The 15203-nt window shown below is 35.9% G+C and overlaps 1 protein-coding gene across 3 annotated transcripts in view; it reads left to right on the plus strand.

The window, feature by feature from the left end:
• WDR17 (WD repeat domain 17) overlaps positions 1-12560 on the plus strand; it is an 85737-nt gene extending 73177 nt beyond the window's left edge. For 2 of the 3 annotated variants that reach the window (XM_060184525.1, XM_007528263.3), the window contains 6 exons: positions 2543-2684; positions 3270-3372; positions 4706-4807; positions 8357-8455; positions 8989-9172; positions 12302-12560. In XM_060184525.1, the coding sequence (XP_060040508.1) occupies positions 2543-2684; positions 3270-3372; positions 4706-4807; positions 8357-8455; positions 8989-9172; positions 12302-12421 (750 nt within the window). In that variant the 3' untranslated portion in view covers positions 12422-12560. The remainder of the gene's footprint in view (positions 1-2542; positions 2685-3269; positions 3373-4705; positions 4808-8356; positions 8456-8988; positions 9173-12301) is intronic. The other variant, XM_060184534.1, reaches the window with a different exon arrangement.
• Positions 12561-15203: the final 2643 nt, after the last annotated feature.

A 15203-nucleotide genomic window follows, 5' to 3' on the forward strand; every position in this document is an offset into this window, starting at 1 on the left:
AAAAAAAAGGCCACAGGAGCAGTGGATTTGTAGTGCAAGCCCCAGCAATAACCCTGGAGGCAAAAAAAAAAAAAAAAAAATACATGTGAAAGGATGGTCAAAATTAGTACTCATCTTGAATGATTTTAACATTTTTGAAGTCTACACATTCTTTTTTAAGTGAGCTGCACTTAGCTTTAATAAGAAGGATAAATAAAAGCCATTTTATGTTGAAAGTAAAATGCATATTGGAATGGGGTAGGAATATTTTCTCCATCACACTTTAGATTAACTTTTATTATTTTAATTACACTAATATTTCATTGAGGCAAGAATTGCAGATGTGCTAGTCTTAAGATAAAGGAAGCTAAATGACTTGTCTTGTTTACACAGATATAAGGGCGAGAGTGGTTTCACATGGTCTTTTCCTTTTCATCACACATTCTAAAAGAAAATAAATGGGTTCTTTGGTCATATTTTATTATTGTCTTTAGAGAAATTGTATAAAAGATTAATAGTTCTGAACAGTTTTATTAGTAATGCTAAAAAACTATATATCCAAACATTGCCTTAGCCTAAATTATGTTTAGAATTTCAAAATAGGAAAGAAACTACAAATTGCAAGGATGACCCTTTTACTCATTTTGTTGTGGTCTATTTGAGAATGAGAGGTTCAGTGGTGTCATTTTTTTTTTTAATTCTCCCTCCTCTTTGAGCATATATGAAAGTGAAGGCACATTACTAGCATGTAATAGTTATTCAGTAAATAACAAGCTTTTGGTGAATAACTAAAAATTATATGGGAAGAGATTCTTTAAATTTAGTCATTGTAACGTTTTTCTAGGAGATCTATAAATGTTCAGTGTACCTACCTATTTTTCTTTTTTTTTCAAAAATGAGGGCCTCACACATGTCCGTTTTTACCACTCTAGAGTCAACTTTTTTATTCAGGGAGAGAAAAAGAGAGATTCTACAGCACCAGTGCTTTCTCCATTGCTGGGACACCTCCCGTGTGGTGCCAGGGCTCGAACCTGTGTGTCACATATGGCAGTTTGCTCTCTGCCCAGTGAACAGTCTCCCCAATGCAGTCTACCTAATTTATAAATAATAATATATAACTATTGAATAAATACATTAATAAGTACATTGAATAAACCATTTTAGTAACTTAAGGGATTGTAACAAAGAAGTGAAAAAAGAACAAGAAAAAAAGAAGTGAAGTGACAGATCTCAAAGGAAGGAGAACTGATGACTTTATTGCGGATACAGCACATTACTTGGAGGCAGCACAGACTATTGTTTTGCGGTGGTAACTCAGTCTTACTGAGTGTGACAAAGCATCAGGCTATTTATGTGTTGCTTAGAAACCAATACATTTTAACATTTAAACTTCAGAAATAATTAGTATATTGGAATTTGATAGACCAGACAACTAAATTTTTGGCTAACTTATGGGAACATAAGAGTGTAGATTGGGGAGGAATAGCCTCTCAGTTGTAACAGAAAACAGCAAAGCAAACAAACAAATAAAAATAGTGTTGTTTTTTCATTTTGTTTTCATGAAATTTCATAGATTCAGAATACCTTGTTTCTGACATTTCAAAATATTTGGAGCTCAAACTTGTAGAGCTTGTACATCATCTGCTTCTGCTTGAAATAGAGTTTTGTCTCAAAGACCTAATGAAAGTCGAATGTAGATAAATGTAAGACTGTACCCACTGTGATTTCTTTGTCTTTTGTAATAATTCTAATGTCTCTATTTGGTCAGTATTTTTCTGTAAAGTAACTGGCTTCAGCATTTATTTTATTTATTTTTTTTTTTATTTTATTTTTTTTTATTTTATTTATTTATTCCCTTTTGTTGCCCTTGTTGTTTTATTGTTGTAGTTATTATTGTTGTTGTCGTTGTTGGATAGGACAGAGAGAAATGGAGAGAGGAGGGGAAGACAGAGAGGAGGAGAGAAAGATAGACACCTGCAGACCTGCTTCACCGCCTGTGAAGCGACTCCCCTGCAGGTGGGGAGCCGGGGTTCAAACCGGGATCCTTATGCCGGTCCTTGTGCTTTGCGCCACCTGCGCTTAAACCGCTGCGCTACAGCCCAACTCCCAAAGATAGACACCTGCAGACCTGCTTCACCACCTGTGAAGCAACTCCCCTGCAGGTGGGGAGCCGGGGTTCGAACCGGGATCCTTATGCCGGTCCTTGTGCTTTGCGCCACCTGCGCTTAACCCGCTGTGCTACCGCCCGACTAGCATTTATTTTTAAGTTACATTTGCTGGTGCTAATTTCAATGTCACAATCAGGTCAATTTATGTTGTCTTCTATTGTTTATGTCCTGAAAATTCACAGATCTGCTATCTAATAACTGTGCTTATTATGATTTGAGCCTACAGGTATTTCCATAAATGTGTGCTCCTAATATAAATTATTTATAGATTATTTCATTCATATCTATCTTGAGCAACAGCAATAACAATAATACATATTAAATACATTTAGTATTTATACAGTGGCTTTTATCCCTATAAGTGTTAGTAATGCTGTCATCAAACCCATTTCTAGTGCAAGCTTCCCACAGTTGAAGAATGTATGAAGTTAGCAGAGGCAGCCCAAGCAGAAGGCAATATATTTGAAAGTATAAAGTATTATTTATTAAGTCAAGAACCTGAAAAAGCTCTTCCTATTGGTATTGGCTTTATCAAAGGTAAGTTTCTCATTGGTCTCATGATTAAATATAGCTCAGATAAATGCCTAACTGTAATTTGGCATGCAGAAAAAATTATTTAAATTCTGCTAATTTATTTGGTCTTTTCATTCATATTGATAATCAACCCTAAAATCAAGCAGTAGTCATCCTCAATTCAAGCAGGATAAAGATTGCTGATTATAAACAATAGGGACCTGAGAGCAGGTAACAGGTAGATAGTTGTGGTCTTGAAAATAGAGATGGAGGGGCTAGGTGGTGGTGCACCTGGTTAAGTATACACATTACAGTGAGCAAGGAGCCAGGTTCAAGCCCCTGGTCCCCACCTGCAGGAGGAAAGCTTCACAAGTGGTGAAGCAGGGTTGCCGGTGTCTCTCTGTTTCTCTCCCTGTCTCCCTCCCCCTCCCCGCTCAAATTCTCTCTGTCTCTATCCAATAATAAATAAAATAAAATAAAATAAAATGAAAAAGAAAATAGAGATGGAGAGAACTGACCAGAGGGGAATTAATTGTGTGAGTTAAAATTTAAATGAACATATTTGAATATTATTGTTTAGAGAATTTTCTATTTGATTTATTTTGCCAGAATGCATCAATAGTTCAAACTGGGCTTTGGATACCATTTATCCTGTTCTTGATCTACTGAGTTATATTCGAACTGAAAAATTACTCTTACATACATGTACTGAGTGAGTACTTTTTTCCCTTTAATTTCTTTATTTGGGGAGTAATGCTTTATAGTCGACAGTAAAATATAATAGTTTGTACATGCATAACATTTTCACATAACAATACAAGCCCCACTAAGTCCTCCTCTGCCATCATGTTCCAGGACCTGAACCCTCCCCCCTGCCACCCCAGAATCTTACTTTGGTGCAATACACCAACTCCAGTTCAAGTTCTGCCTAGTGTTTTCCCTTCTGATCTTTTTTTTTCAACTTCTGTCTATGAATGAGATCATCCTATATTCATCCTTTGCTTCTGACTTACCTCACTTAACATGATTTCTTCAAGCTCCATCCAAGATGGGGTAAAGAAGGTGAATTCACCATTTTTAATAGCTGAGTAGTATTTCATTGTGTATATATATATACCACAATTTATTTACCTACGGAGTGAGTACTTTCCATACCTAAATGAACCTTTTTTATGACAATAATATTTTGGTGTTTAAATTAGACATAAAGTCATCTAGGATGGGTAAATACACTTTTGAAAATACATATTTACATATGTATTATGGTCTTTATTTTGTTTGTTTTGATAGAAACAGAGAGAAATTGAGATAGAGAGGTGGGTAGAAAGGGAGACAGACACCTGAAACACTATTTTACTTCTCATGGAACTTCTCCCCTGCAGGTGGGAACCAGGGGCTTGACCCTAGGTCTTGTGCATGGTAATATATTTACTGTACTTGGTGTGCCACCACCCAGTCCCTGTGTAATGCTTTTAAGGAGAGATGCAGGTGTCAATTTGAAATAGAACTAGTAAATTGTAGTGCTCACATTTAGTGATATATAATATGTGTATATTGGTATATGTACATATGTGCACGCTCACATACAGACACACACAGGCCTTTTGAGCACCTTTGGAACTCACAAATTAGTGGTCATATTTGTGTTATGGTTAATGTCTATTGTGTGCAAAGACAATAAATGTCTATTGTGTGCAAAGTCTTCTAGATTGGTTACAGGACTGAAAGTCTAGAAAGCAATAAATACACACCCCTCTATTAAACGCCGTTTTCATATAATTTAAGTCCTCAGAGGCTATATTTTATAATAAGGGTCTTGAGCTATTTCTGTATTAATGTTCACATGAAAAACGTGATGAATCACCCGTGCACTTTGGCAAATACAGATATTCTTTTACCCTTTCATAGTGTTTACATGATATACAAGTAATTTTAAATCTGAGCAAGTGGATTATTTAGGGAAAAATAAGACAATGAAAAAGCTAAAGCTTTTGTTTTACAGCTGAGATTGTAGACTATTTTAAAACTGACTCCATATTTTTTAGAGCCCGAAATGAATTACTCATATTGTGTGGCTATATTGGTGCGTTATTGGCTATCGGAAGAGAGTACCAAAGTATTGTTCCAGCGCTTTATGAATATACAAGGTAAAAACAATTTTTCTTCCATTATGAAATTGGAGAAAGTATTTTTACTAAGCTGGCTAGTCTCTAAGAGTGTTATAGAAGGCACAGAATGCTTGCTGCATGCATCCAAAGACTGAGTGCACTTTATAATAAACTGACAGAAATGGATTATGTTAATTGGGCTGTACATAACAAGAATCCTATTATTAGTGTAAACACTTAGGGTTTATTCATCTTTACTGGAGACACTTGAGATAAATCTGTCAGGGCAGTCACAGATGGTCTTTGATTCCTACAAGGGCCTGTGTCTCTTGTTTTAATACAATGCTAGCACTTCATACACTACCATAACACAAAGGAGCCGCCTCCCTCGGCCATTATTTTTATTCTTTATTTTAGAGAGAGTGAGAGGCACAGAGAAAGGAGAAATACCACAGCACCTGTCCCGCATTCATGGAGCTCTCCCTGTGCTGTCCATGGTGCTTTTATGTGGTACTGGTGTGTGAGCCCAGGGCCCTGTGCATGGTAAGGTATGTACTCTATGGGTGAGCTGTCTCTTAGTCCCTCTTTCTTTTTTTTATTTTTGACTCTAACATTCTTGGACTCCATCCTCATGTTTGAGTTACTTAGCTTTTGACCCTCTTTATTTATAATTTCTTCATCCTGAGCAAAAAGAGAGGGAAGGGTGAAAGAGACCACTTAATTCAGGAAGTAAAATCCTCTTTACAACTAAACGATTACATCTTCGAGACCAGAACTCTGTGGCCTGCTTTATTTTATGTCCTGCTTTATAAGAAGATAAGTATTTAGTTATCCACTTCCTACGGTAGGAAAAAGCAGGGGAAAGGGAATTTGTGAGTCACAGGTAAGTAAGTCACTGTTGTATATTCAGGCATAAACTGCCTGCCAAATTCCTATGTTTTCTAACAGTTTGCTAAGTTTCAACTATTATGCTTAAGACAAGTTACCCTTAAAAATAAAACCTGTGCCAGTAAGAAAACTCACCTGGATGGTGTATTTGCTTTGTCATGGCCGTGACACAGTTCAAGCCCAGCCCTAGCTTCACTGAAAGAAGTGTTGATGCTTTGGGACCTTTCTCTGTGTCTCTCTGGTTCTGACCCTGTCTTTCTATCTGAAAAAAGTTGGCCTGGAGTGACAAAACACCAGCGACAACCTAATGATAATTAACAATATCCACAGTGCCTTACATAAAAAACAATTTGAGTCTTCTAGTTTTGCTTAGTGGGCATAAAAGGTAACTCCTCAAAGTGCTGAGTTTGTGGGCAGCAGTTATTCATTCTGAGAGAATTCTGAGAGAAACTAGCTTCCTGACTTTTAACTGCTCCCTCTTATGTATGTGAAATACTAGGCCATCAAGGGCAGACTAAAGAGGTATTACTACTGCTAGAATTTAAGAATGAGTGTACTATGCAGGCAGGAAGAGCAGAGTTTGAAAGTGACTTCTTGAACAAGACCCAAATGTATTAGAATCTACATGTAGAATAGATCACATAGAATTAAACTGTTACTTTAAGATTCTTATTTAACTATATTTTTGGTAGTGAAGAAAGTAGTCATTTAAAAAGAGACTTTTTATTTGGAAAGCAGGAGAAACAAGCGGTTGTATAAAAATTAAAGGATACATATGAGTTGAGAAAGAAACTTCAGAGCTCCTTGATTTTACTTTTATAGAACAAATCATTTGTATATGTTTTTATTGATGTAGTGTTGGTGAATGGTAATTAGTGTTCTATCAGGTTTTTTACCTTGAATGTTCTCATCTTTTTTTAAAAAATATTTATTTACTTGTTTATTCCCTTTTGTTGCCTTTGTTGTTTTATTGTTGTAGTTATTGATGTCGTTGTTGTTGGATAGGACAGAGGGAAATGGAGAGAGGAGAGGAAGACAGAGAGAAAGAGAGAAAGATAGAGACACCTGCTGACCTACTTCACCACTTATGAAGCGACTCCCCACCTGCAGGATCCTTACACTGGTCTTTGCGCTTTGCGCCACCTGTGTTTAACCCGCTGTGCTACCTGCAGACCCCTGGATGTTCTCATCTTTCACAACAGTTTACACAGAGAGCCTCAGAAATAACTTGGAATTCATGTTCTTACTAATTACATTGTTGATAAAAATAAACGTATTATTTTGGGGTTAAAATGATAATTTTCTGGTAGACAGAAGTGAAATAAAATTGATTAGCTAGGAGCTATTAATGAAATGTTAAATGTAGCTGTGTGATGAAGAAGAGATGTAATCAAAGCCTATTTTCCCTTGGAAATTAGCATTTCCCAGCAGAACTGGCAATTAGTAAGAGTAATCATAAAATATAAAATATAGAAGTACTTATTTTATTTCTGAGGCCTTATATTCTGTTTATTTATTAAGCAAGTTTTACTTTTAAATTTCAAATAGCTGGATCCTTAAAACACACACTCAATCTGAAACTTACAGTAGAAACTAGGACTAGTCATGCCTTATCTAAAAATCTCAAAATTAATCATGTTTCCCAGTATTCTATACACTGACATGATGGATTACTGCTTAACACATTTATTCAGTTTTCACACATTTTTGTCTTCAAAAAACTGAAATTAGAATTTCCATTTCTATTTGACATTCTTTTTAAAATTTTATTTATTCTATCTATCTCTCTACCTGTCTCTCTAATCTATTTTAATTGACACCAGGACTATCACTGGAGCTCCTGGCAGCAACTTTTTTTTTCTTTTCTTCACTTCTTCTTCTTCTTCTTCTTCTTCTTCTTCTTCTTCTTCTTCTTCTTCTTCTTCTTCTTCTTCTTCTTCTTTTTCTTCTTCTTCTTCTTCTTTCTCTCTCTCTCTCTCTCTCTCCCTCTCTCTCTCTCCTTGATAGGACAGAGAGAAATTGAGGGGTAAGGGGAAGAAGCTAAGGAAGAAGAGAGAAAGAGAAACACCTGAAGTACTGCTTTACCTCTAGTGCATCTTCCCTGCTGCAGGTGTGGGTCAGGGGATTAAACATTCTTGTTTTAATGTTCTTTCGTTTGCTTTCTTACTTTCAGCATTCGTTTCATCACAGACACCCACTATACTAATCACCATATTCTTGGCCTGACTATTCTCTATCCATTATTTAGTCTGTCCATTCATCCACTCATTAACTCTAGCACTTGTCCAACTAATATTTGCTGAACATCATTAATGTGCCAGGACTTAACAGCTAAATATACAAATGAAGCTATATATTCACAAGAATGCATGTTTACATTTACAAATGCATACACACAGATATGTATAGGTATATGTGCACACACATATGCTTTTGAACAACATTTCCCATCATCCTCCTGGGGTGTAAGCCCCAGACCATATGGGAGTGTTATAGTATTGGAGGAACCTCTGGTGTTGTGGTTTCTTGCCCCTCTTCCTTTCTCTGTCTTGCTGTATCTCCTTTATCTGAAGTAAAGGGAATGAAAAATTTGACCCAGCAGCAGAGTCAAGGTGGCAAGAAATAAATAAGGTTTATCTAGTATTTCTAAATATATATTTTATTCTTTGCTATTAATTTATTTTATTTACGTGTTTTCAGTCAGCTGTTGAAACGTCGTGAGGTGACAGTGCCATTAAAAATTGAACATCTTTCTGTGGAACTAGATGCATGGAGAGCTTGTACTCAGTATACTTGTGGGTGAGTGAAGATGAGATTAAAAAGTAGATTATAGAGTGCATCACTGGGGCCGGGTGGTGGTGTACCTGGTTGAGTGCATAGGTTATAATGTGCAAGGACCGGGGTTTGAGCCCCTGGTCCCCACCTGCAGGGGGAAGCTTAACAGTGGTGAAGCAGGGCTGCAAGTGTTTCTCTGTCTCTCTCCCTCTCTATCACCCCCTTCCCTCTCAATTTCTGGCTGTCTCTATCCAGTAAAACAAAAAAGATAATTAAAAAAAAATTAAGTTAGAGTGCATTACAACCTTAATGGAAATGTACATTGTCTCATATTCATATTTAGAGAATAATGTCTTGATTTGCTTAGTGTGTATTCAGTAGTAATTTACAATTCTGTACCTTTTTCCCTTTTTAAAGTCCTTTTCTCACTGAAAATTATGCCCCAACTTGATTCACTGCCATCTATAAAGAACTAAGTCATCAGTATTTCTCATATTAACCTTAATAATTCTGTGATAGTATAAAAGTAAAATATGTAACATCTTTTGAAATTATAGCTCATCAGAGGAATCTCCATATACGCTCCCATCTGATTCACAGAGAACAGTATATAAGACTTTGCTAAAGAGACTCAAAGAAGAACCACTCAGAGGGATTATTGGACCAGACTATGTCACTGGATCAAATCTTCCAAGTCACTCTGATATTCACATCTCTTGTCTTACAGGATTAAAAATTCAGGTACAACCAAAGGCAAACATTGTAAATTTTCATCATTTTAATTTATTTATTGTATCTTAAAAATAACAATCTGAATGAAAGTAGGTACCTATGGAAGCCTGAGGTGAAGTGGAAAATGTATTGTACTTAATACTGCCACAGCTAGTGTAAATAGATGCCTCCCCTTGAAATAAAGTCAGAATCTTTGTACTGTTACCATAAAAAAAGCAATTCATATATATTGGTGGGGGGGAGATAGCATAATGATTATGCAAAAAGACTGTCATGCCTGAGGCTCTAAGCTCCCAGATACAACCCTCAGCACCACCATAAGGCAAAGCTAAGCAGTACTCTAGTTAGAAAGAAAGAAAGGAAGGAAGAAAGAAAGAAAGAAATAAAGAAAGAAAGAAAGGAAGAAAGAAAAGCAGCAATTTATGCAATAGGTATATTTAGTAACAAATTATATGTATACTGAGTAGCACATATGCTTTGAAATACATATAAATCATATCCACAGGGAAATTAAATAAGGGAAACATAGCAACAGTCAACAAACACAGTTGCAAATTATGATACCTCAAAAGATCAGACTTTATCATCCTTATTTTTATTTCATAAACTCAAAGCAGTTAAAACCTGATCGATGTATATTCCTGATATATTATGCCTCTGCTTTCATAGATTTACCAAACTTTTTTTAGCAATTAAAAATTACTGAGATCAGTCATGAGGGATAACTAGTTCCCAGGGAATGGTCCCTAGTGTACAATCAAAGTAATGATAATAAATGATGCTAGAGTCTCTCAACATGCCACAGGAGTGTCATTAGCTCAAGAAAATAGAGAAGCGTTCATTATTTCAGATCCAGGACCACTCATAAGAGTCCTTATGAAGTAAACAAAACTGAATCTTTGTGAAACACTAATTGAGGCAATAGATCAGACAAAAAGAGGTCTAGCTCCCAGTTATGTACACAGTTTACTGGTTTATTATTATGTTTCTAATGTAGTGCGACTTCTCTAATATACCTTATACCAACATACCAAGCTAAAGCAAAAAGGTATGTTTTGATCAACCATTCAAAAAAAAAGGTACATATAGTTTGCTAAAAATGTAAATCCCAAATATTGCTTGGCATGATACTAAGTTTTGAGAGCCTACCAATTATTCCAAATAAAAAAGCAAACAGGATACAGGAAGAATATGTGTTGATTATCCACCTACATTCAGGAATAAAGTACTAAAATAGTGAATTTAGGAAACTGCAATTTAAAGCAAAAACCAATTTTCTGTTTTTAGAATAAACCTTTAGCACTACTCCAGTGCCCTTTGTAAGGCATTTCTAGCACTTTGTACCTGCGTTTTCCTTTTTCTTCTTCAGTTTTATTTTCTCCATTTAACCTCTCAGTACATAAACTTAGGTTTAGGAAAGCTCTCCTAATTAGCTCATATATACCAAAGTGCAGATGGCCAATTTAGATGGAGCTCAACCCTCCAGGATTTTTTAACTATGAGATTTTCAACTACCTATTAAGAGGAAACAGTCCACTTTATTTGATGGGGTTTCTAATATCTAGAAACAAATTTGCTCACAACAAGCCATATCATTTGAAATTATGGTCAAAATCCTGATAACATTAGAAATTAGAACATAATTGAGAAAATAAGTTCTTCCATTTTTTCACTGGAGAATATAAATTTGGAAGTTTTTTTTTTCCATTCCTTAGACATACACTCACTGATATAACTAAGTTGTAAATATGCTAGTAAATGGTACAGTTGACCTAATTTAAAATCATACACTTTTTTTTCTTTATTGGGAGATTAATGTTTTACATTCAACAGTAAATACAATAGTTTGTACATGCATAACATTTCTCAGTTTTCCAGATAACAATACAGCCCCCACTAGGTCCTCTGTAGTCCTTTCTAGGACCTGTACTCTCCCCCTCACACCCCCCCACCCCCAATCACCCCAGAGTCTTTTACTTTGGTGCAATACACCAACTCCAGTCCAGGTTCAGCTTAGTGTTTTCTCTTCTGATCTTGTTTTTCAACTTCTGCCTTTGAGTGAGATAAAAGAAAGAAAGAAAGACTATAATGTGCCTTTGGGGACTAAATGGATGGAACTGACAGTGATTATGCTTAGAAAAGTAAGAAAGTGAAAGACACCTAAAGGATGATTTCACTCATGTGGAATATACAGAAAAAAAGCACATGAACTTGAAAAACCATATACCTGGCGTATTGCACCAAAGTAAAAGACTCTGAGGTGGTGGGGGGAGGGTTCAGGTCCTGGAAGTTGACGGGCGGGCGAAGAGGACTTAGAGGGGGTTAAATTGCTATGTGGAAAATTGAGAAATGTTACACATGTACAAACTATTGTATTTTTCTTTTTACTGTAAAATATTAGTTCCCCCAATAAAGAAATATATATTATAAAAAATAAAAATGGGAGTCAGGCGGTAGCGCAGTGGGTTAAGCACATGTGGTGCAAAGTGCAAGGACAGGTTAGGATCCTGGTTCAAGCTTCTGGCTCCCCACCTGCAAAGGAGTCGCTACACAGGCGGTGAAGCAGGTCTGCAGGTGTCTCTCTGTTTCTCTTCGTCTCTATCTCCCCCTTCTCTCTCAATTTCTCTCAGTCTTTATTCAATAACAAATAAAATAAAATAAAAATAAAGTAGCTTTTCTGATTAAAAAATTATACACGTGTTCACACGTGCACACACAGACACACACAACTTCAAAGTTTCTAGCTTAAATAATATTCCTAGCTGTACTGATGTAGCCTTATTATTAAAATAGCAAAGTGCATTCAAGCCTATTACCAAGTCTATTCATCTTTGTAAAATAAGTTAACTTTGTAGAAATTAATAAACAAACAGTACCTGTTGTTACCTGTATTTTAAAAACTAAAATGAAAAAAAAAACAGCATCTATTCTGAAAGACATCGGGATACAAAGTTAAAAATGTTAAGATAGTAGTGTGGGAGCAGTTGGGTAAACTTATTTTTCTCATATTTTTATGTTTCCTATCAGCATGGCCTAGATATAGTCTTTTTTTTTTTTCATTAGTGTTTCTGAAAGTTTAAAAGCATGTTGTAAATTTATAATCTCATCTTCTCTTTCCTCAACTCTCACTGTGTACAGGGCCCTGTATTTTTCCTTGAAGATGGAAAATCTGCTATCTCATTGAATGATGCTCTGATGTGGGCAAAGGTGAATCCATTCTCACCTTTAGGTACTGGAATACGACTCAATCCTTTTTAATAGGTTTTTCTCCAGGCTTAACTTTTTTTTTTCCCCCTCAGGAGTACTTTTAAGTGTTAGTGTTACCCTAACCTTTGTTGTCCAAGAGTAAACGACTGGGAGGCAGAGGGTGGGAGGAGGGAAATGTAGTTGACTTTATGCGTTGACTTCAAAAATAAATTATTTGTATAATTTCAAGAAAAAAAAGTAGGTGTCTCCTTTGTAAGGCTACTGGCTATACTCGGAATAAAGATAATATTACATTATAAAGCGATGAAAGAGCGTGTAAAAGTTTCACAAAGCGTAAAAGATACTAAAATATATTGTTTAAACACTGGAACATATAAGAAAATGCAACATCTAGAATAATGCTTCACATATAGTAGGTACCTAATGAATATCTGAATGACTGGGTCAAAATGTAAAGTACATGCAATTAATCTTTAAATTAACAAAAACCCATGTTATTCTTTATAAAATGTATAGTAAAGCAGTGGGCTGAGCCCATAGTTAGTAAAAGTTTTTAAGTTTAACATCAGTAAGTACATACACAAATACTCCTTAGTTTTATTTTTTAAGAAAGTAACCCACAGAGACACCCCATTGTGTTACTGAACAACCACACTTAGAGACAGAAGGTCTCAACCCTTGCCCCTCTCCCCAGAAACTACATACCCACTTCATTGTCTGGGGGCAGATCACACTTTGGTCTCTGTGTTCCTGGAAGATCACCTGCTGTAAGCATTTTGAGAAATAGGGGATTAAAAGACAAACTGCCATCAAATCTCTGTAAGAATTTACATTTAATTTAATAATTGACTTTTAAAAATACCCTTATCTGGATGTTAATTTCTACTGTTGCTTCTAACATGTACATAATTTCTTATTTCTTTATTTTATTTATTTTATTTTATTTTAATGAGAGATACAGAAAAAGAAAAACTTAGAGAAAAAAGACCACAGCACTGCTTATCTCTCTCTGGCATATGGTGGTGCTGGGGAATGAACCTGGGACCTCAGAGACTCAGGCATGAAAGTCTTTTATATAACCATTATTTTGTCATCTCAAATTATATTAATGCTAAAACACAACAATGTATTTTATAGTGTTGGGTAAATTCCTGTTAGTTAAAATTTAGTTGGAATTTTAGTTGAAATTTTAGCAATGATGTGTTATTTCTGCATATTTATTTATTTATTTATAAAGGGGGAAACACTGACAAAACCATAGGATAAGAGGGGTACAACTCCACACAATTCCCACCACCAGATCTCCATATCCCATCCCCTCCCTTGATAGCTTTCCTATTCTTTAACCCTCTGGGAGTATGGACCCAAGATCCTTGTGGGATGCAGAAGGTGGAGGGTCTGGCTTCTGTAATTGCTTCCACGATTAACATGGGTGTTGACAGGTCGACCCATACTATGTGGGTAATTTTTTTTTTAATTTATTAAAAGAGAAAAGTTGGGGGTGGGGAGTCTGAGGCAAATCCAAAAGTATTTAAATTCTGGCTTTTGTGATTTCTAAAGTGAATATATCCTAGAAAGAATAGTACTTTGATATTTAAGTTATTTTACAAGATCTATAATGCAGATGTTGTCAGACTAAAGAATGAACTAATACGATGAAAACAAATTTGATTTTATAATTTTCAAGTTTATTTTAATTACATTTAATTTACTTAAACTGCTTAAAGTAGAAAACAATATATATTGTGTACCTTTTTATCCCAAGGACTTCTAACTTGTCAGAAAAGAATTATTTTCCTCTGATCAAAAAAATATAGAAATATACATATATCAAGACCAGCAAATTAGCTCACTTGGATAATGTACTGCTTTGCCATGCATACAATCCAGATTGAAGCCTGGCCCCCACATCATCAAAGGGAGTGTTTGGTGATGTAATTTTTTCCCCTCTCTCTAACTGCTTCTCTGTTTATCTAAAAAAGCCTGAGATGAGCAAAAATAAATAAATAAATAACACTATTACTATTATAAAAGAGAATGTGTGTATTCAGAGAATCAATGAGTAATCAATCAGTCAACTTGGTATCTAAGGTTTATCTAAGACGTGGTATGTGCAACTTGAAGGCATTTAAGTGGGAAGGGTTATTAATTTATATAGCTGTACTAAAATCTTTTTCTTTTTAAAATATTTATTCTTTTTTGTTGCCCTTGTTGTTTTATTGTTGTAGTTATGTTTGTTGTTGTTATTGATGTCATCCTTGCTAGATAGGACAGAGAGAAATGGAGAGAGGAGGGGAAGACATCGAGAGAAGGACCTGCTTCACTGCTTGTGAAGCGACCCCCCTAAGGTGGGGATCTTTACACTGGTCCTGGCACTTTGCGCCCTGGGTGCTTAACCCGCTGAGCTACCCCCCACCCCCTGCCCCACTCTCTAAAATCTCTTTTCAATGTTATCTCAATCCCTAAAGTGAAGCACTGTGGCTGTTAACCCCTTTTATGTTCTTCCCAGCAGGCTTTGGGAGTCTGAGGGCTTTTTAACGGTAAGTAGACTTTTTTTTAGCTTAAATCACTCATTTCTGACCAGGAGATAAAACAGTGTGGGGGAGAGATAGCACAATGGTTATGCAAAGAGACTCACATACCCGGAGGGTCCAAAGCCCAGGCCCAATTCCATGCTCAACCAGCAGGAGAGCCCAGCTAGGCAGCAGTCCTTGAGGCAATTATTCAAACCTTGTCTCCAGATTCTCAGCAGAACAATTTGGAAAGGCTTCCAGTGTATAGCCCCACCTCCAGACCACCAGGAGTAAAGATCTGAGTTGCTAGGTCAGCTCTC

Source organism: Erinaceus europaeus, chromosome 2 (assembly GCF_950295315.1).
Source record: "Erinaceus europaeus chromosome 2, mEriEur2.1, whole genome shotgun sequence".
Classification (NCBI taxonomy): Eukaryota; Metazoa; Chordata; class Mammalia; order Eulipotyphla; family Erinaceidae; genus Erinaceus; species Erinaceus europaeus.